The sequence below is a fragment of the Cervus elaphus genome, chromosome 4, assembly GCF_910594005.1.
Source record: "Cervus elaphus chromosome 4, mCerEla1.1, whole genome shotgun sequence".
In the NCBI taxonomy this organism is placed as follows: domain Eukaryota; kingdom Metazoa; phylum Chordata; class Mammalia; order Artiodactyla; family Cervidae; genus Cervus; species Cervus elaphus.
Genome location: NC_057818.1, coordinates 43,894,231 through 43,917,683, shown reverse-complemented (window position 1 = coordinate 43,917,683; position 23,453 = coordinate 43,894,231). Strand labels below are relative to the sequence as shown.

Here is a 23,453-nt window from a genome sequence, read left to right as displayed (position 1 = left end):
CATGGGTTTGGGTGTACTCCAGGAGTTGGTGATGGACAGGGAGGCCTGGCATGCTGCGGTTCATGGGGTCGCAAAGAGTCAGACACGACTGAGCGACTGAACTGGACTGGATGCAACATAAAGTGTGAAACTTAAACCATGGATGTTAATTCATAATTATGTATCAATATTGGTTCATTAATGGTGATAAGTATACCACACTTAACACAAGGTATTAATAATACTGGCAACTGAAGGGTAGGGCTATAATATAACTCTGTATGATTTGCTCAATTTTTATATAAACCTAAAACTGCTCTAAAAAATAAAATCGACTTTTAAAAAAGAGTTCTATGCTCCTTAGAAAACACTGGTCACTGAACTAATTTGGGAATACCACTCAGATCCATTGTCTCATCATTCCTTTGATTATGAAATTGAATGTGGTCAGCAAAATAATGTGATCTCCCCCAACCCTACTCCCGCTCCCAAAGGAGTCCACATCTTAATCCCCCAAACCTGGGAATCCGTTAGATTTCATGACAGTGGGGAATTAAGGCTGCAGAGGGAATTAAGGGTGCTAAGCAGATGATCTTAAAATAGGGAGATTATTCTGGGTTATCCATATGGGCCCAAAATAACCACAAAGTTTTCTAAAACTGGAAATTCTCATCAGAGGAATAAGTCACAACAGAAGAAAGGCACAGAGAGATACAATGTTGCTGGCTTCGAGGACGGGAAGAAGGGGCCACAAACCAGGGAATGTGACTGGCTTCTAGAAGCTGGAAAGGGCAAAGAAGTGGATTATTGCCTAGTGCCTCCACCTGGGAATACAGTCCTATTGACATGTTCATTTTATCCCAGTGAGAACTTGTCATACTTCTATCTTACAGAACTCTCAGATATTAAATGTATGTTAAGTGGTGAAGTCCGTGGTGATTTACTATAGCACACTAAGTCATGTTACATTTTCTGATTCTGCACTTGCAAGTAAATATCCTGTGGGAAAACAAAAGGAGAAAGTTTGGTGACATACATGTTGGCCCTTACAGTGCAGAGCTGTCAGATTTTATCAACAATCATGCCCTCTACAACAGGGGTCCCCAAACCCTGGGCCATGGTACTGGTCCATGGCCTGTTGGAACTGGTCTCCATAGCAGGAGATGAGTGGCAGGCCAGGCAGCGAAGCTTCATCTATATTTACAGTTGCTCCCCATCACTTGAACTCCATCTTCTGTAAGATCAGTGGTGGCTTTAGATTCTCATAGGCACAAAAACCCTACAGTGAACTGCATAGGCGAGGGATGTAGGCTGCACACTCCTTATGAGAATCCAATGCCTGATGATCTGGTCTGCATTATGGTGAGTTGTATAATTATTTCATTCTAGATCACAGTAGAAATAAAGTGCACAATCAATGTAATATGCTTGAATCACCCTGAAACCATCCCCTGCTCCAGTCCATGGAAAGATTGTCTTCCATGAAACCAGTCCCTGGTGCCAAAAAGGTTAGGGACCTCTGGTCTGCAATATATTGAGTGATTTGTCCAGCCATGACAATGACAACAATGGAAAAGCTCCCCCTAGCTCTTAGACACTTTGATTCAAAAGGTAGGGTTTCATATCATCTTCATTTCTATAAAGATTTTAATGAAACTGTAGAAAATATAAAACAGAAACATGTTGACATCTTACACAAATACAAACTAGACGCTGCTCATCTATCTACATATTCCTCAGACATGTACATATTCCTACAAATTCCCAAAATATGAATTTTGGGAAATTCCATTTCATCTATTAACTTAGCAAAATAAATGAAAATATCCTACCAGTTGAAGGGCCTGCACATCCTACAAAGGAATCTGATTTGCTTACCTGTGGTGTTGGGCCTCTCCCAAGCAAAGTATTTTTTAGTCATTTTTCAACTTTCTCAAAATGTGCAGAAGCACTTAATACTAACAAAAACAGTGGTTTTACAGAAATGGAAGAAGTTATCATCCTTAAACATATGCCTACAAGATGGCTATTATCATTGCTGGTCATAGAAAGGATGTTAAAATGTTAGCCTACCATAAAATCATATATTTTAAGTATGAGACAAGTTAATCCTAAAGGAAATCAACCCTGAATATTCATTGGAAGGACTGATGCTGAAGCTGAAGCTCCAGTCCTTTGGCCACCTGATGCGAAGAGCCGACTCATTAGAAAAGACCCTGATGCTGAGGAAGATTGAGGGCAGGAGGAGAAGGGGTTAACAGAGGATGAGATGGTTGGATGGCATCACTGACTCAATGGACATAAGTTTGAGCAGGCTCTGGGAGATAGTGAAAGACAGGGAGGCCTGGTGTGCTGTAGTCATGGGGTTGCAACAAGTCAGACACGACTGAGTGACTGAATAACAACAACATAGTAGCCAAAACAATACGGTGTGTGTTAGTCGCTCAGTTGTGTCCGACTCTTTGCAACCCCATGGACTGTAGCCTGTCAGGTCCCTCTGTCCACGGAATTCTCCAGGCAAGAATACTGGAGTGGGCTGCTATTTCCTTCTCCAAAACAATATGGTACTAGCATAAAAACAGAGCCCAGAAATAAACTCTCACTTATACAGTGAATAATTTGATGAGGAAACCAAGAATACTCAATGAGTAAAGATTAGTTTCTTCAAAAGTAATGCTGGGAATCCCACTCCTAGGCATATACCCTGAGGAAACCAAAATTGAAAAGGACACATGTATCCCATTGTTCACTGCAGCACTATTTACAATAGCTAGAACATGGAAGCAACCTAGATGTCCATTGATAGATGAATGGATAAAGAAATTGTGGTACATATACACAATGGAATATTACTCAGCCATAAAAAGGAACGCATTTGAGTCAGTTCTAATGAGGTGCGTGAACCTGGAGCCTGTTATACAGAGTGAAGTAAGTCAAAAAGAGAAAGATAAATATTGTATACTAATGCATATCTACAGAATCTAGAAAGATGGTATCAAAGAATTTATTTGCAGGGCAGCAATGGAGAGACAGACATAGAGAACAGACCTACGGACATGGGGAGAGGGGAGGCGAGGGTGAGATGTATGGAAAGAGTAACAGGGAAACTTACATTACCATATGTAAAATAGATAGCCAAGGGGAATTTGCTGTTTGTCTCAGGAAACTCAAACTGGGGCTCTGCATCAACCTAGAGGGGTGGGATGGGGAGGGAGGTGGGAGGGAGGTTCAAGAGGGAGGGGACATATGTACACCTATGGCTGATTCATGTTGAGGTTTGACAGAAAACAAAATTTTGTAAAGCAGTTATCCTTTAATTTACAAATAAATAAATTCTTAAAAAGAAAATGATTTTTTAAAAAAGCAATGCTGGAAGAACTAGATAACCACAAAGAGAAGAGACGAATGAAATTGGATCCCTGTCTATACAACTCAGAAAAAATTAACTCATATGAATTAAAGATTTAAACATAAGACCTGAAACCATAAAGAGAAAATATTTATATTCAAAACTTATAAAAAAACTCACAGAATTCAATAACAACAACATCTATAAAAGAGAAACTGAATAAGCAATTTTCCTAAAAAGACATACAAATGACCAACAGGTACATGAAAATGTGCTCAGCATCACTAATTATTAAGGAAATGTAAATCAAAACCACAATGAGATATCACCTTAGTGTTAGAATGGCTATTATCAAAAAGTTAAGTGTTGGTAAGAACATGGAGACAAGGGAACTGTTGCGAACTATAGGCTGGAATGTAAATTGGTATAGGCACTATGGAAAAAAGTATTGGAGGAGCCTCAAATAAAATTGAGAATGGAATTATCACATGACCCAGGAATTCCTCTTCTGGGTTTATATCCAGAGGAAATAAAAACAGGATCTCAAAGAGATATCTGCAGCCCCATGTTCATTGCAGCATTACTCATAATAACCAAGGTATGAAAACAACCTAAATATTCAACAGTGAATGAATGGATAAAGCAGATGTAATATACATATGTGTGTGTGTGTGTATGTGTATATAGGATATTATTGAGTTAAGTCGCTCAGTCGTGTCTGACTCTTTGCGACCCCATGGACTGTAGCCCACCAGTCTCCTCCGTCCGTGGGATTCTCCAGGCAAGAATACTGGAGTGGGTTTTGCCATTTCCTTCTCCAGGGGATCTTCCCTTCCCAGGGATCGAACCCAGGTCTCCTGCATTGCAGGCAGACACTTTAACCTCTGAGCCATGAGAAATAAGGAAATTCTACCATTTGTGACAAGGATGAACGTTGAGGGCATTATGCTAAATGAAATAAGTCAGACAGAAAAAGACAAGTACTGTGTGACCTCAATTATATGTGGAATCTTAAAAAAAAATACGAAAGAAATTTACAAAAACAGAGAGTAGAGTAGTGGTTACCAGAGGCTGGGCGGGGGCAGGAGGGAAATGGAGAGATATTTGGGTCAAAGGATACAAACCTCCAATTATAAGATCAACAAGTTCTGGGGCTCTAATGTACAGCACGGTGATTACAGATAATAATCCTGTATAATATATTTGAAATTTGCTAACAGAGCAGATCTTAAATGTTCTTGTTACAAAAGTAGAAATGCTAATTATATGACGTGGTGGAGCTCATGCTATGGTGGTAAGCGGGCTTCCCCGTGGTTCCAACAGTAGAGAATCTGCCTGCAAAACAAGGAGACCGGGGTTTGATCCTGGGGTTGGGAAGATCTCCCAGAGAAGGAAAAGGCTACCCACTCCAGTATTCTTGTCTGGAGACTTCCATGGATAGAGGAGGAACCTGGCAGACTACAGTCTGTGGACTTGCAAAGAGTCAGACACAACTGAGCAACGAACGACTGGGCTTCCCCGCTGGCTCGGCGATAAAGAGTCTGCCTGCAATGCAAGGAGACTGGGTTTGATACCTGGGTCGGGACGATCCCCTGCAGGAAGGTATGGCCATCCGCTCCCGTATTCTTGCCTGGAGAATCCCATGGACAGAGGAGCCTGGTGGGCTACACCCCACAGGTTCGCAAAGAGTGGGACACGATCCAAGCGACTCAGCACAGCACAAATGGTGGCAAGCATTTGCAATATATGTGTGTATCAAATCACACCTGGTACCTCCTAACCTGACACGGTGTTACATGTCAATTACATCTCAGTAAAGCTGGAAAAGATACATACATAAAGTATTGTCTAACCAATCTTATTGTATTTTTAAAAAGTTTTACATTTATATATCTTAAGAATGTACAATAATATAGCCTATAAAACTTAATCAATAAAGGAGCTTCCCTGGTGGTCCAGTGGTTAAGACTTTGCCTTCCAATGCAAGGAGTGTGGGTTTGATCCCAGGTCAGGGAAGCTAAGATCCCATATGCCTTGCAGCCAAAAATACCAAAACATAATACAGAAATAATATTGTAACAAATTCAATGAAGATTTTTTAAATGATCCACATAAAAAAAACTTTTTTAAAATAACCAATAAAATCTTTTTTTAAAGTCAAAATAAATTGCTGTATCAAAGGACAGAAAGAAATATTACAAAGCATATTTTTCTTAACCATATTTGCTTAATTATCCTATTATTGGTTACTATAATACTGTTACAGTTTTAGTGTTATTTTGTTTAAATAATTGTACTTATGTGACAGACAAGTAAATAAATTTTTAAATAAATACTCTTTTTTGATACTTTGCTTGTATTTTTACTTTTTCTAGCTTTATTGAGATATAACTGACATAATCATTTTTCATATTTTTATGCTAAAGTAACAACACATTGGCATATAATTTTTATTATGTATTATGTTATTGTTCTTTTTTTTTTTTTTTTTGGTCAGGTGTTGCAGTATCCTGCACTGGCTCTCTAACAAGTTGATCATGGCAGGCAGGGTCTTGTCCACATTTTTATACATTTAGAAACCCCCAGTCTAGAAAATGAGATGATTCTAATTAAGGTTGGGGGACAAGGTGGGACCCTACTTCTCTGATGCTCACACACGGAGGACAGCCCTCAGGATGTCCCAGGCTAGCCATTATGTGCCCTTGGCATGGGAATCAAAGAATACAGACAGTAGAGAGGGAAGACACTCCTGGAACCTCAGAGTGGTCTGCTTGTCCACAAGCTGACCCCTTTCCCTCCAAAGCCCCCAGCTGGCTCCATCATTTGCCAGTCTGAACAGCCTCTTGCTCCAACAAAGTTCAAATAACCATGGTGCAAAGAAATACCTGGCAACTTCTCACTTGAGCAAATGGAAAGACCCAGTTTCCACATTTTCAGGCAGCTCCTTGGATGGGGACAGCCTGGCCAGGTGTGGCTTGCAGACTGAAACGCTCAGGAATCTTACTTGACAATACACTTCTGCTAGCAACAATTCTCACAAACGTGATAGAGATTTTAAGTCACTCAGAGGTTGACCACTTTTACCTTTGAAGCAGAGAGGATCCATTTCTTGTTGTTGCTAACGGAAACATCCATCACCCAGTCATTATGGCCCTAAAGAAAAGAAGAGTTTTAAGAGGATCTAAAGGGAAAAAAAAAAAAAAAAAAACCTTTGAAAGAACAACAAGAACTGAAAAACAAAGTCAAGAATTCAACATTTCTTGCTTTTGAAAGCAACTAATTGTGTGTCCCTGGTTTCACCCATGACATTTAAGGTGGAGTACAAAGTGTAAAGGATTGGGATTCATGTGTATCTCACAGCACCATATGTGTTTTTAAAAATAGGACTCTGGTGTTTAACACAATGGGAAAAAAATTATATTCCCAGCTGGTCACAGAGCACATTTTGCAGTTTTTTTGTCTGCTTTCTTTGTTCTAGGAAATATCACTCAGTGGTCCTGTTGCTAAGGGAGCATTTGGCTTCAAGTAACTGCAAATCTACCCACTGTGACTTAAGTACATGGGGTTAATTTCCTCCAGTAAATGGAGTTTAGAGGAGATAAATACTTGCTGGTTCAGACACTTAATGACGTTGGAGCTCCGTGTCAGCATCTTTTTCATTCTTTGGTCTTTCCCAAATGGAAAGAGGTGGATGGTGAGGTATGGTAAGAAGAAAAGAAGTAAGAGTTAGGTTAAACTGCTGTGCATTTAACAACAGGACAGGAATTTGAGGGTGGAATAATAGAGAGAGGAGAGAAGAGGAAAAGGAGAGTAAAATGACCTGATGGGAGCACAAAGGGACTTTTTAACCACAGTGAGGTTGAACATTTATGTGCTATGATGTAAGCTCCCCTGGCCTCTCCAAACCCACAGAGAAGAGGGGGACACAGAACAGCCCTGGGAGTCTCCTGCATTCACAGCCAAAGGTGGCCATGAGATCACAAGTCCAAGGGGTGTGCAAAAATCTTGGCATGGGGGCAGCTGGAACAGAGGCACCAGTTCTGGAACTGCCTACCCTCTGGATTCTCGCTGTGCTGGATAATCCATCTCCGTATCACAAAGCCACTTGGAGTTGAGTCTCCTCTAACTTGCAGCCAAAAGCACCCAGTTGACACCCGCCATTCTGGAGCCCACAGCTGTCTGTGCGTGCCTCATGATGACATTCATTCCTCTGTATGGGGATTCCTGCTGTTTGCAGACACGGCCCCTACTCGGAGTTTTTGCCTTTACTGCTCCATTTTCCTGGAATGCCTTTTCCCAAGATCCTCACTCATCCAGTCTTTCCTTGCACTCCAGTTCTCAGCTCAAATGCCACCTTCTCCGAGAAGCTCTCCTGGCCTACCCACTATGGATTAATCCCTGGAATCTGTTACATCACCCTGTAGTGGGTTCTCTGTGTTGCTCATCACTATTGAGGATGTGTTTGCTGTTTTTCTTGTCTGTCATCCTCCACAGAGGTGTCAGTTCCATTGGGAATATTTAGGTCTGTCTCACTGTTGTATCCCCAGCACCCAATATGAAATGGCTAAAGAATGAAGCTCAAGGACTTCCCCAGCACCCAATATGAAATGGCTAAAGAATGAAGCTCAAGGACTTCCCCGGTGGTCCAGTGGTTAAGACTCCACATTCCCTGTGCTGGGGACCCAGTTCAATCTCTGGTCAGGGAACTAGATCCCACATGTCACAACTAAAGATCCAGCATACTTATTAGTTCCTTGTATGTGCTGAGTCGTGTCTGACTCTTTCGTGATCCCATGGATTGTAGCCCGCCAGGCCCCTCTGTCCATGGAATTTTCCAGGTAAGAATACTGGAGTGGGTTGCCATTTCCTTCTCCAGGGGATCTTCCCAACTCAGGGATCAAACCCATGTATCCTGCACTGACAGGCGAATTCTCTACCACTGTGCCACCTGGGAAGCCCAAAGATCCAGCATGCTGCAACTGAAAAAATGATCCCACATGCTACAACTAAGACCTAGCACAGTCAAACAAACAAATAAAATAAATATATTTTTTTTAAAAAGACTGATGCTCAGATCCTCTATCTGATACTGGCATTGGTACCTTCAAGGAGAGCTTCCGGTAGCCTTCTTCTACATCCCAAATAGCCACGGTCTTGTCGAACCCTCCAGACACGAGAAAAGAGGCTGGAACACAAATGAAGGCATCTCAGGGGGTAACCTTCCTCAGCCAATCGCTTCCTCCTCTGGTGAGGTGAAAGCAGGCTGAGGATGCATCTGTGAGGTGCCACTGTGGCTGAGGACACTCAACCCTCTTCCTGGTGTGACTCAACAGCCCCCAATCAACTGAGTTGGGCTTCCTTGGTGGCTCAGATGGTAAAGAGTCTACCTGTAATGCAGAAGACCCAGGTCTGATTCCTGGGTTAGGAAGATCCCCTGGAGAAAGGAATGGCAACCCACACCAGTATTCTTGCCTGGAAAACCCCATGGACAGAGGAGCCTGGTGGGATACAGTCCATAGGGTCAAAAAGAGCTGGACATGACTGAGCAACTAACACTTTCACTTGTTCTCAATGTTCATGGTAGTTATGCTCTACAAAGTCATCTCAAACACTCAATGAATAACTGGCCATAGGTAAAATGTGGGGTTAAGTTCCTGTGAGCCTCTGGTCACAACATTTTCATCAGCCAATCAATACTTAACTCTGTTTTCTGTCTGATCTGTTTAAAGATGCCTTATTTAACACATACTGCTTATTTGTTAACATTGAATCCACGGCCACTGGCATTATAACCCGTGCCTGAACAAAGCTTATCTAACTTGTATTTCCCTGTAAAGCACATCACGGGCTTCACACAGTTAGGATCCTGGGCAGTACTACCACACTATGTTTGGGGGCCTCTTTAAACAGCAAAATCTTAAACAAAAAGCACAAAATGGGGGGAAAAAAAGGTGGAACTAAATAGATCACAAAAAAGGCACCTTATGATAAGAGAACTAAAAGAAGGCAGAGGGTCACCTCATTCAATCTCAGTTGGGAACACATGCATATGGCAAACTTGTCGCTGCTCTGCATGTATCCATGGATGGCTGCAAAAGTGCCATAAGTATTGATTTTAGGGTCACAAATAAATTTTACCCAGTAGGCAACTTCACGAATACAGAATCTGCAAATAAGTGATGATTGACTATACACAACTCTGAAACCTAAATAGAAAGCCAAAGACAGAAGCTGGTGGGATACCTCATAGGAGGGTCTGACTTACAGAGATGCTACTTCTGAAGAAGGAAACATTCCTCAAGTCAGGCCCTGACTATGTGTGTATTGGTTGGGTAGCAGCCCCCTCCCCAGCCCCTGTCACGAAGAGCAAGCCCCATTCCCCACAAGGATTGGGGAGTACAATATTTTGGCTCCTGGATGTCAGGAACAGTCATGGCCCTCACTGAAGCCAATTGCCCCTGGCTGTTTCCTGTCATTGTTCCTGCTCACATCTATGCCTCTTTATCTGGAAACGGCTCCTCAATGTCCCATGGGGAAACACCCCTCACCTATTCTCCGTGCCTCTGGTTCAGAAGGCAAACTCCAAGGATGGGCAAGTCTCCAGGCCTGGCCAATCAGAGACTTCCAGTCCCTGTGAAAGGGGCGGGTTCTCAGATGGGCATGTGTCCCTAGCTGAACCAATGGGAGTCTTCCCTGGGACTTGTGTGGGTGCCATCAGAAAGAGGGTCTCTCTTCCTCTAGGACTGTCAGTAGCCAGAACCATTGTTGATCTAGACCACCAGAGGCCATCTTTGCCTCTCTGAGGAGAAAGGTCAATACAAAAGAGAAACTGAGCTGGGATGGGGGGTGGGGCAGAGTGGAAGAGTTGGCTACCTGAGAGCATTGTCTGAGTGTCTGGATCCAGCTACTCCTGAAGGGAGATCAGCTCTTGGACTCGCTCATTACAGAACTTAATAGATTTACTGTGTTGCCTTGGCTACATCAAGCTGAGTGTCTGTCACTTGCAAACGTATGCATATGGATCTGTCTCTTGGTTCTTGAGGAAAATAAATCCACCCTCGCTGTGGGCATCATTGGAAAGCCTCTCTGTGCTAAGGAGGGTCCGTGTGAATGGAACATGAGGAGCTTGGCCCCAGCAGTCCCACGGTGTGGAATCCTTCCCTGTGTTAATTACTCACTGTCTCTGGCAAAGTGGCAGGAGCTCACGCAACCTTCATGGCCCTGCATCAGAGTCACACAGGCTCCACGGTTTCGAAACTCCCCAGTATGGACATTCCATATTTTCAAGGTTTTATCCCAGGAGCTTGTACACAGGAAATGGCCACTGAAGGTGAAACAACAGTTTGAGATGGCATTGTTATGTGCCCTGCAACACATATGAGAGGGTGCACACATTAGCATGTCACTCTGGAGAATCTGGAGATGTATTTAGAGTGGAGGCAAGTGGAGTGGGCATTGGGGCTGATGCCTTGTGACCTAATGGATATTACTTTTTTGATTACTGCCTACTATGATCCAAATATTAATTAATCTAACTATGTTACACTATTCCAGGAGGTCCCAGTAATGGCAATATTGACCTTTTTGGCTGGATAATTCTTTGTGATAGGGGGTTGTCCTATGCATTTTAGGATGTTTAGCAACATCCCTGGGCACTCCTTAGCACATGCTGGTAGCCTCCACCCACAATTGTGAAGAATGTCCCCCAGACACTGCCAAATGTCCACGGGGGTACAAAATTGACCCTGGCTGAGAACCACCACCCTATTCAGAGCTGCTTGAAGCTTCAGAAAAAAGAGCAGGTGGAAACATTGTCAGTGATAGTTAATGGACTAATAGCTTTTCAGGTTTAAGGTGGGTCTCCTCTGCTCCCCCCTTCCCCTCCTTTCTCTCCCAGACAGGGGGGCATGGCTCCTTCCCCCCCATCTTCCCCACCCTTCTCTCACTCACTCCCCGTACTTCTCCTCACACCAAGTGCTCTGTTTTCCCCTCTCCCTCTCTCCTTATCTGTCTTCAGTGCCACTAAAGCATATTTTAATGTTGGGCATTTGATGAATAAAGTTTTGGCTATTTATTCTCAATTTTTAAATGTCTTTTTAAATTTTATGTATTTACTTTTGGCTGTGTTGGGTCTTTGTTGCTTCATGGGCTTTCTCTAGTTGTGGCGAGAGGGGTCTACTCTCTAGTTGTGGTGTGAGGACTTACTGCAGTGGCTTCTCCTGTTGCAGAGAATGGGCTCTAGGTGAGTGGGTTTCAGAAGCTGTGGTATGCAGGCTCAACAGTTGTGGTTTCTGGGCTCTAGAGTACAAGCTCAATAGCTGTGGCACACAGGCTTAGTTGCTCCACAGCATGTGGAATCTTCTGGGATCAGAGACCATATCCATGGCCTCTGCATTGGCAGGTGGATTCTTTACCACTGAGCCACTAGGGAAGCCCAAACTATCTTATTTTTTAGGGAAAAAAAATTGTCAGAATTCTGCTTTTTGTTTTGTTTTGTTTCATGATCCTCAAAGTATTTTCCCTATGATTCTCATCTACTGTAACAAATAGGGTTTTCAAGCAAAACTGTAAACAAAATTGAGCATCTCTGAGTAGCCTAGATTATAATATCAATTCATCTAACTGAAGAAAAGGTTGAATAAATTGTTTTCTAGCACCCAAGTCAGAGTTTTAGACTCTGTATTGGTTCTTTGAAGTGTACAAACCAAGTAGGATCAAAGGAGAAGAAATCTCAGCTTCTCAGGGGTATCCAGGCATAAAATGTCCAAGTCCCAGTGCCTGGTAGGGTAAGAACCATCCCAGCATTCACTGAAAGTAAATAGCAAGCCCTCCTCTGAAGCCAGAAACTGTCACTGAGGTTTAAATCAAGGGTATCTACTCCGGGATGCGACTCTCATTTCAGATAAGTTCCACGTATCATAAAAGACCATTTTACTTAATACAAAATTTTGGGGAAAGTGTTTGGGCTGCACTTGCAGTTCTGGACAAGATGGAGTCAATGCACTGCTCCCCATTCCTCCTGTTAAGCACAGCTAAGAGCCCTGGGCATTTATAGAGCAAATAGAAAACTGTGAACAGTGGAGAAGAGAAGGCAGACTAGCTAAGGATCTTATGACCCAAGGATGGCATGCTGTTGAGTACCTACAATTTTCTTTTTGCTTCTTCTATCCTGAACTGAGCACTGGGGAAGCTGCAAGCCCCAAAACAATGGGGACTGGATAAAAGGCTCCCAAGAAAACCCCGTTCTTCCTAGCCAAAGAGATAACCTAGTAAGACAGAAAACCTTTAGACAATACCTGCCTTACTCCAGTCAAAAATCTTAGGGAAAACTGCAATCCCATCCCCAGCACTTTCAGCAAAGGCTGATTGGGAGTCTAGACTGCCACTCTTGCCAGGCTCTAATGAGGTAGCCTGCCAAAACAGAAGATTTAAATAACAAAGGCAACGGCAACCCACTCTAGTACTCTTGCCTGGAAAATCCCATGGACGGAGGAGCCTGGTAGGCTGCAATTCATGGGGTCGCAGAGAGTCAGACACGACTGAGCGACTTCTTTCACTTTTCACTTTCATGCATTGGAGAAGGAAATGGCAACCCACTCCAGTGTTCTTTCCTGGAGAATCCCAGGGACGAGGGAGCCTGGTGGGCTGCCGTCTATGGGGCCACACAGAGTCGGACACGACTGAAGCGACTTAGCAGCAGCAGCAGCAAGAGTCTCATAATACTCAAAATATCCAAGATGAAACTGAAATTCACTCATCATGCTAAGTAAGAGCCAGGAAAATCTCAATGAGAATGAGAGACAGAGTCAACAGGTGCCAATACCTAGATAATACAGACGTTAGAATTATCTGACAAAAATTTTTAAGCAGCCATCATAAAAATGCTCTAGGGCTTTCCCAGGGGCTCAGTGGTAAAGAATCCGCCTGCACTACAGGAACCACAGGAGACACGGGTTCAATCCCTGGGTCAGGAAGATCCCCTGGAGAAGGAAATGGCAACCCACCCAGTATTCTTGCCTGGAGAACCCCCATGGACAGAGGAGCCTACATAAGGTCACAAAGAGTCGGACACAACTGAAGTGACCCAGCATGCGTGCATAACAATTATAAAAAAATTATAAAAATTATTTAAAAATTGACAATCATAATTGTGTTTAAAATAACCATAAAGATTGAAAGCTTCAGCAAGTAGAAGATATAGAGAATGACCAAATGGAAATTTTAGAACTGAAAAATACAATAACAACAACTAAAAAATAAAACTTAATAGAGATGATATAGGAAATAATCAGTAAATATGAAGACAGGCACTATAAATTAACCAATCCAAAAAATAGACTGAAAAAGAACAAAGAGAGCCTTAGGAACCTATGAGAATATGATGAGATATCTAACATTTGGGGCATCAGCATCTCAGAAGAAAAGGAGAAATAAGATAGAGCTGAAAAAATAATCAAAGAAATTATGTCTGGAAATTTACCAAATTTGGCAAAGAACAGACTCAAAAAGCTGAGTGAATCCCAAGTGGGACAAACTCAAAGAAATCTATTTTCAGACACATTATAATTCTACTTTTGAAAAGTAGGAACAGAGAAAAAATCTTTAAAGTAGCAAAACAGAAACAACCCCTTACTTATAGGGGAAGAACAATTTGAATGACAGTGGATTCCTCATCAGAAACCATGGACGCCAGAAAAAAAAGTGACATGATAACGTTCAGAGGAGGAAAGAAAACAACCGTCAATACAGATTTCTATATCCATCAAAAACATCCTGCAGGAATTACGGGAGGATCAAGACATTTTCAGATGAAGGAAAACTTAAGAGAACTTGTTGTTCTCAAAACTACTCTGTAAGAATGGCTAAAGGGAATTTTTCTAAACAGAAAATGGTGAAAGAGGAAAACTTGGAACATCAGAAGACAGAACATGGTCAGCAAAAGCATGGGTATGTACAATAGATCTTCCTTCTCTTGGATTTTCTAAATTACCTTTGAAAACATTAAAAAATTATAACAAAGTACTTATGCTTACTCCTTGCAAGCTTCAAAATCAGTTAAGAGTATGGATTTTCAAAATTATCTAGAAAGAACAGCTATATGATTTGCAAGGTCCACTGCAAAATTAAAATGCAAATTCCAAGTTTCTCAAAAAGCTGTACACAGTATTATGACATGATCCATAAATTCGTCTCCTAGTATATTGCCAAAAGAACTAAAAGCAGGGACTTGAACAGATATTTGTACACCAATGTTGACTGCAGCATTATTTACAATAGCTAAAAGACAGAAGCAACTTGTGGAATATTGTTCAGTCATTAAAAGGAATGAAATTCTAACACATGCCATAACATGTATTAGATGAACCTTAAAAACGTTATGCTAAATGAAATAGCCAGACACAAAAGGAAAAACAATGTATGATTTCTATTCATATGAAATATCTAGAATAAGCAAATTCATAGAGGAAGAAAATAGAGGTTAATTTGTTGCTGTTGTTCAGTCAAGTAAATTATGTCCAGTTCTTTTTGACCCTATGGACTGCAGCATGCCAGGCTTCTCTGTCCTCCACTATCTCCTGGAGTTTGCTCAAATTCATCTCCATTGAGCCAGTGATGCTATCTAACCATCTTATCCTCTGCCAGAGGTTGCTCAAATTCATATCCAGTGCGCCAGTGATGTTATCTAACCATCTTATCCTCTGTTACCACCTTCTCCTCCTGCCCTCAATCTTTCCCAGCATCAGGGTCTTTTCCAATGAGTCAGTGCTTCACATCAGGTGGCCAAAGTATTGGAGCTTCAGCTTTAGCAACAGTCCTTTCAATGAATATTCAGGGTTGATTTCCTTTAGGATTGACTGGTTTGATCTCCCTGTAGTCCAAGGGACTATCAAGAGTCTTCTCCAGCACCACAACTCAAAAGCATCAATTCTTCAGCACTCAGCCTTCTTTATGGTTCAACTTTCACATCCATACATGACTACTGGAAAAACCATAGCATTGAACATCTGGGTCTTTGTCGACAAAGTGGTATCTCTACTTTTTAATATGCTGTCTAGGTTACTAGGGACTAGGATTGAGGGGAGTGGGGAATTATTGTTCAATGGGTACTGAGTTTCTGTTTGGGTAATAAAAGAGTTTTGGAAATAGTGGTGATGGGCATACAATATTATAAATGTAATTAATGCCAATAAAATAGCTTAAAATTTTTGTACATATAATAAGACAATTAAAAATAATAATAACATCCCCCAAACCACTGAATTATGTACATGAAATGGTGATTTGTAGGATGCATGTGAATTATATCTCAGAAAAACTGTTAAGAGAGAAAGGCAGCCCACAGGCAGGAAGGGAGGAGGAAAAGTGATGGCTTCTCAGGAAACAGTGGTTATGGGACAGCTAAGAGAGAATTTTTCGCTCTGTATTCTTTCATACCTTCAAAGTTTTGTATTGTGCTGCATGTTTTACATTTTCAAAAAGTAAATCACATATTTTTGAAATAAAAGCATTTGAGGTCCTTTGTTCAAAAATGAAGAATTTGGAGACTTCCCTGGTGGTCCAGTGGCTAAGACTCCAAGTTTTCAATGCAGGGGGTCTAGGTTCCATCCCTGGTCAGGGAACTGGATCCCATTTGCTGCAAATAAGAGTTCCCATGCCACAACTAAAGACCCCTCATGCCACAACTAAGACCTGGCACAGTCAAATAAATAAATAAAAATATTTTTTAAAAAGTGAAGAATTTCAAGACGTTGGCAGCAGAGCAGTAAGCCAAGTATGAGCCCTCCTGTGTGTGGGACCCTGTGTGACTTCAGAATTTCACACCACGAAGCCAGCCCTGTCCTGCAGCGCTGAGAATCCTTGTCTCTATATTTTCTTGCTAAAAAACACATTTCCAGAAAATGCTGAGTGGCCACCATGCATCCTAGGCTAAGGACTTCTGTCTGTTGTCTCCTTCAGACCTCACCGGGGCTCAGTTTGCAGGTGAGGAGACTAAAGTCAAAGGTCACCCAGGATGGGAACCTGCCCACTGTTAAGCCCTGGCCAGAAACCCACAGGAAAGCCTGGCCCAGGCCAGCAGGGCTCATAACCGAGCCAAGTGGGCAGGATGACACATTCCGAGGTCATGACTCCAGGCCCCACTGGGAGGGCTGCCCACACACCTGCTGGTGGCCACAGACAGAGTGACCCTTGCGGGCCCTTGGAAGATCAGATCTCATGTTGCAGGAGATGCTGGAAACCCACATTTGGGGAGGCAGCGGGCAACTCTGCACAATGTTTTCCAGTGTTGGTTCACACTGAAACAAATGCATCCGAGGCCCGTCCCAGCCCACAGGCTACAACTACAGTAAGTCCCCTACATAGGATTGATTTCTGTTCCGAGCATGCGTTCGTAAGTCCAATTTGTTTGTAAGCCCAACAAAGCTGGCCTAGGTATCCAACTAACACAATCGGCTATATAGTACTGTCTTACAATATTTTTCACACAAATAATATGTACAAGAAAAACAAGCACAAAAAATAAAAACATTTAATATTACAGAACCTTGAAAAGTACAGTAGTACAGTACGACAGCTGGCATATAGGTGCTGACTCACACGTTCACATCCTTGAAAGCTCGCAACTTGAAGGTTCGTATGTAGAGGACTTACTGTAGTGGTTTCCCCTTGCTTGACTGTCCCCTTCCCCTTCTCCATCTCCAGCCTGCTTGTAGCACCGCAGTGGACCACAGCTGGAGATGCCGCATGTCCACACCAGTTGGGGAGCTGAAGGCGCACAGGCGGAGTCCAGGAGGGTGTGAATCCCGCCCACCTCCCTGTTGCAGCATGCTGCCCAGCCTCCTCACTTGGTGATGGTGAGCAGCGTGGTCTGTGACGTCACGTCCCAGATCTTGATGCTCCTGTCAAACGAGACGGAGGCCACCTTCTGACTGTCGGGGTCAAAGCAGCAGGCGGTGAGCGACATCATGTGAGGATCTGAGGCACAGGGAAAGTGACTTGATACCGCGCCTTCCGCACTCTGGGCCTCACGCCCCTGGGACACTGAGGTTGCTCCCCGCAGACAGCAACAGTATAATAGAAACACAACTCTGGTTTTCGCAAGGAAGGGCCTCCTCACTTGCATAATCATTTCCTGAATGCCTGCTGTATACCAGGCCTTGAGCTCTGCCCCCTTCCCCCTCAGGGGTCACAGGCAGACACCTCTGAGCAGGCAACAACCTGCAGCAAATGTCACAGCTCCAAACCAACAAAAGCAAATCTGGCCCAGCCCTGAGAGGTCGCTAAAAGTTATGGAGGGAAACAGGAAAGGAAGAGAGCTCTAGGCAGAAGGAACAGGGTGTGCCAAGGCTTGACATGAGGACACAGCGAGAAGGAGCATGGTGTGCAGACAGGGCTTAGAGTGTGAGGAAAGAGAAGGTACGAGGTCACACATCAAGGGAAAATGCATGATGTGTGGCAGGACACACATCATGGTTCCATGGTGATAAAAATAAACATTAGATGTATGTGGGAAGTAGTACTGGGTATGTGTGTGTTTGCACGTACACACACTCACAGGAAGACCACCCAGCAGTGTACTGTTAGTGATAGGTACCTCCCCAGATGAACCTATTTGCAGGACAGGAACAGAGACACGGACATAGAGAATGGACTGTGGACACAGTGGGGAAGGGGAGGGTGGAATGAACCGGGAGAGCAGCACTTACATGTCTACACTACCGTGTGTGAAATAGTGGGAAGCTGCTCAGCGCTCTAGGATGACCTAACAGGGTGAGATGTGGGGGGTGGGAGCGAGGCTCAAGAGAGAGGGGATATATGTCAACATACAGCTGATTCACTTTGTTGTAGAGCTGAAACTAACACAGCATTGTAAAGCAGGTATACTCCAGTAAAAAAAAAAAAAAGAAAAGAAAGAAAATACTATCTCACAGTACAATTTTAAAGACACTTCTTCCATTGAACTTGAGGGATATAAAAATTCAAATCAGAAGAAATACTGTGGAAGACTAGAATAAATAAATTATAAGCAAAGTTCTTTAAATTAAAAATAATCATAATAATTGGTCCCTCCAGGCTTCCCTTGTAGCTCAGTCGGTAAAGAATGTGCCTGCAATGCAGGAAACCCAGGTTCAATTCCTGGGTAGGGAAGATTCCCTGGAGAAGAAAATGCAATGCACTCCAGTATTGTTGCCTGGAGAATCCCACGGACAGAGGAGCCTGGCGGGCTACAGTCCGTGGGGTCGCAACAGTCGGACACAATTTAACGACTAAACCACCACCACCACCGGGGAGAAGACAGGACAGGCACGATCACAGTCGTGTCTGACTCTGTGACTCTATGGACTATCGCCCACCAGGCTACTCTGTCCATGGGGATTTTCCAGGCAAGGTACTGGAGTGGGTTGCCATTTCCTCCTCCAGGGTATCTTCCTGACCAGGGATCAAACTCATGTCTCCCGCATTGAAAGGCAGATTTTTTACCACTTTAGCCACTGGGGAAGCCCACTGCTCATACACTTTCAAATTTTTTCCAATGATTATGTATGCTTTTATTTTTTCTTCTGAGTTAACTGTTAACTCACATGCAGTTGTAAGGAATCCTACAGAGAGATCCTGTATGCCTGTCACTCAGTTTCCCCCAATGGTAACATCTTACACAATGATTGCACAGGATCACAACCAGGAAATTGACATTTGATGACTGTTTTTTCAGTAGTTGCCATTCTAGTCTTTTTAATTACCTGAATTTTTTTTTATACCTGACAATTGATAGTAATAAAATTGCTAATCATCTAGAATAAATATTTGTGTTGTTAATAATAAAACACTAGAATAAATATGTGTGTTGTTAATAATCAGTGATTAATATTTTTATGGGCTTCCCTGGTGACTCAGCAGTAAAGAATGAGGAATGTGGGAAAATACACATAAAATGTTAAGAAGCCTGGAAAGAAAGAAAGTGAAGTCGCTCAGTCATGTCTGACTCTTTGTGACTCTATGGACTGTAGCCTGCTGGGCTCCTCCATCCATGGGATTTTCCAGGCAAGAATACTGGAGTGGGTTGCCAGTTCCTTCTCCAGGGGATCTTCCCAACCCAGGGATCGAACCTGGGTCTCCTACAGTCCAGGCAGACTACCATCTGAGCCACCAGGCAAGCCAAGCTTGGGTCTTCACTCAATAAAAGATGGGCTTTAAATGTCCATGTGAGGCTGGAGCAGAACAATGTTTCATTTATTATAAGCATGAGACTGAGCGGAAAAGCCTTAACTAGTCTTGATTTTAATTGTCCATGTTTTTATCCATCAGGGCTTTCCTGATAGCTTAGTTGGTAAAGAATCCACCTGCAATGCAGGAGACCTGGGTTCTATCCCTAGTTTGGGAAGATCCCCTGGAGAAAGGAAAGGTTACCCACACCAGTATTCTGGCCTGGAGAACTTGGGTTCTACCCACTCCAGTATTCTGGCCTGGGTCGCAAAGAGTCAGACATGACTGAGAGGCTTTCACTTCAATTTTACCCATCAATGTCCCATCTTTAATGACATGGTTCACAGTATTGCTGATTTACCAAATAAAACAATAAAGTCACTGTCATTCAAGTGACAAGTGGCTGTTATCATAACAGACAGAACAGAGCAGGGAGCCTACACAAACTCACCTTTGATATGGGACACGGTGGTGGAGTCTTTCGCGTCTATTATAAAGATTCCATGATCCACATCCAAGCCCAAGACCACGTATTTACCATCAGGGGACAACTTAGCGGAGACTATGAAGGTTTCATGACCGAGCTTCCACTGAAATAGGGCAACAATCAAAAGGTTTTCTCTCTAGCCCAGTGATCCAGCAGGACTTTCTGAAATATTCTATCTATGCACTGTTCAATATTCCAGCCACTGGCCACATGTGGCCACTGAGTTCTTGTAATAGGCTAGTGCAAACAAGGAACTGAATGTTTATTTAATTTTCATGAATTAATTTTTAATTAATACATGTAATTAATGTGTGTCCAGAAGAGATGAAGAAGGATAGGGGGCACCTAGCAGAACTGGCAGCAAGGTCCTAGTAATGGCCAACCTGACTCTTGTTCGGTTTGGTAAACAAGTCTGCCTGAGGACAAGGCTCTGCAGTCCCAGCCCCCCAGGACAGAGAGCTACTCAACATTCTAGGAAAGGAAAATCTCTCTGTATGTTATAAATTATGGTATTGCTGTTGTGAAGCTTTTAAAATATGCTCCCCAATTCTTTGACAGTCATCTCTCCACAAAAGTGAAAGTCACTCAGTCATGTCTGACTCTTTGCGACCCCATGGAGAGCAGCCCAGCCGACTGCTCTGTCCATGGAATTCTCCAGGCAAGAACAGTAGAGTGGGTGGCCGTTACCTTATCCAGAGGAATCTTCCCGTTCCAGGGATCAAACCTGGGACTCCGGGAATGTAGGCAGGTTCTTTACCATCTGAGCCACCAGGGAAGCCCCAGGGTGGAGACTAATTACCTGCCCCAAGGGTGTGAGCTCAATGCAGTGAGTTACTTCTTTGGATACAATGTAACAAAAGTGATAGTCTGTGAAGGTCACAACAGAAACCAGGGCTTTCTCCAGAGAAAACATACAGATGGCCAACAGGCACAGGCAAAAATGTTCCACATCACTAATCATTAGAGGAATGCAAATCAAAACTGCAATGAGCTATCACCTCACACCAGTCAGAATGGTCATCATCAAAAAGTCTGCGAATAATAAATGCTAGAGAGGGTGTGGAGAAAAGGGACCCCTCCTACACTGTGGGTGGGAATATAATTTGGTGCAGCCACTACAGAGAACAGTATGGAGGTTCCTTAAAAGACTAAAACTAGAGCTACCCTATAACCCAGTAATCCCACTCCTGGGTATATATCTGGAAAAGATGAAAATTCTAATTCAAAAAGATGTATGTGGGGCTCCCCTGGTGATCCAGTGGTTAAGAACCCACCTTCCAATGCAAGGGATGTGGTTTTGATCCCTGGTCGAGGAACTTAAGACCCCGCAAGCCACAGAGCAACTAAGCTTGCACACCGCAACTACCAAGCCCACACGCTCTGGAGCCTGTGTACCACGAGGAAAGATCCTGCATGACACAACAAGGATGCTGCATGCTGCAACTAAGACCCGACACAGCCAAATAAATAAATAACAAAAAGATACATGCACCCCAATGATCACAGCAGAACTATCTACAACAGCCGTGACAAGAACACAACTACACGCTCACTGATAGATGAAGAGATTTTAAAAAAGATATGGTATGTATATAAAATGAAATACTACTCAGCCACAAAAAGAATGAATTATTGCCATTTGCAGCAATACGGATGGACCTAGAGATTATTGATATCATACCTAAGTGAAATAAGTCAGAGAAAGACAAATATCATATGATATCATTTCTTGTGGAATCTTAACACAATGATACAAAAGAACTTATTTACGAAACAGAAATAGACTCGCAGACATAGAAAACAAGCTTATGTTTACCAAAGAGGAAAGTGGGGGTGGGCTAATATCCTATAATGGAAAAGAATCTGAAAAAGAATATATGTGTTTATATTCATAAGTATACACATTTATAATGTACACATATATACACACACATGCACACAAACACACATCTGAATCACTTTGTCGTATACCTGAAACACTGTAAACCAGCTATAACCTCAAAAATTAAAAAAAAAAAAGAAGGAAACCAGGGTTTCCTCCTGCCATCTCTTAAGTCAGTTGCTCTGAGGGAGTAAATCGCCATGTCTTGGGGACACTCAAGCAGCCCTGAGGAGAGACTTGGGCACAGAGAAACTGGGGGCTCCTGCCGACAGCCATCTTGGAAGGAGACCCTCAGCCTCCGTGAGCCTTCAGGAGACTGTGGCCCCAGAGGACATCCTAACCGTGGCCTCGCAAGAAACCTGAGCCAGAACCACTGGCTAACCTGCTCCAATAGTTCTGTCACGAAACTCTGCAAGGACTTCCGTGGTGGTCCAGTGGTTGACAGTCCGCCTGCTAGGGCAGGGAACACAGGTTCAATCCCTGGATTGGGAAGACCCACATGTTGAGGGGCGACTAAGCCCATGTACCACAATGACTGAGCCTGTGCCCTAGAGCCTGTGCTCTGCAACAAGAGAAGCCACCACAATAGAAGCCCGCACACCACAACCAGAGGGCAGCCCCGCTCGCTGCAACTAGAGAGAGCTCATGTGCAGCAAGGAAGACCCAGTGTGGCCAAAATACGCTAATTATTTTAGAAAAAAGAAACTCTGCGCAGCAATAAATGCTTGCTGTTTGAAAATAAGTTTTGGAATAGTTTGTCAAGCATCAGTGGATCAGCCCTACAGATGGCAAGTGGCATGGACGTTCTGTGCAACAAAAATAATCAAAGCACTAAAACAAGTTTACCGAAGAGAAGGGAAGGGACTTCTCAGGTGGTCCAGGGGCTAAGACTTCTCACTCTCAGTGCAGGCGGCCTGAGTTTGATCCCTGGTCAGGGAACTAGAGCCCGCATGCCACAACTAAAGATTCCACATGCTGCAGCTAAGACCTGGGGCAGCCAAATAAATACACAAATTTTTTTTTTTTTAAATAAACACATTCTGGGGAGTTTTTAAAAATGAAGAGAAGGAAAAACATCTCAAAAAGAAAAAGAGGCTAGAGACAAGAGCAGGATGTTTATGTGAGATGAAATAAGCATTTGGGGAAATGCTAAAAGTCAGGAGTAATCAATGATCGTATATAATGACACTCTGTTGTCAGCAGAACATGTCATGTTGTCATGCCCGTGTTCATATGTAATGTGTGTATGCAAAAAGAGACACCAGGATGTTAACTGTAACACTATTTTTTTACACTTGGCTTCTCTTTCTGAAAATGTTTCACAACGAAAATAAATTGATCTTTGCACTAAAAAGAAAATTTTTCTTCTTTTAAGGAGAGAACAGAGGGGAAAGGGAGAAGAGAGGTGACGAGAAGCTGCCCAGGGGAGGTGGGCGGGAAGGGCAGCAGGGATGGGGCAGGAAACCCTGCGGAGCACCTGAGCAGGCTCAGGGCTGCCTGGACACCAGGCAGGAGACAGAGGGATCCTGGGCCCATTTGGACGGATGGATGGA

The 23,453-nt window shown here is 43.1% G+C and overlaps 1 protein-coding gene across 1 annotated transcript in view; it reads right to left on the bottom strand.

Annotated features, from left to right (window-relative positions):
• WDR88 (WD repeat domain 88) overlaps positions 1 to 23,453 on the bottom strand; it is a 45,633-nt gene that overhangs the window by 3,808 nt on the left and 18,372 nt on the right. The window contains exons 5-9 of the mRNA XM_043900580.1: positions 19,983 to 20,121; positions 17,173 to 17,302; positions 10,507 to 10,694; positions 8,431 to 8,513; positions 6,413 to 6,481 (exon numbers count right to left, since the gene is read on the bottom strand). Of these exons, the coding sequence (XP_043756515.1) occupies positions 6,413 to 6,481; positions 8,431 to 8,513; positions 10,507 to 10,694; positions 17,173 to 17,302; positions 19,983 to 20,121 (609 nt within the window). The remainder of the gene's footprint in view (positions 1 to 6,412; positions 6,482 to 8,430; positions 8,514 to 10,506; positions 10,695 to 17,172; positions 17,303 to 19,982; positions 20,122 to 23,453) is intronic.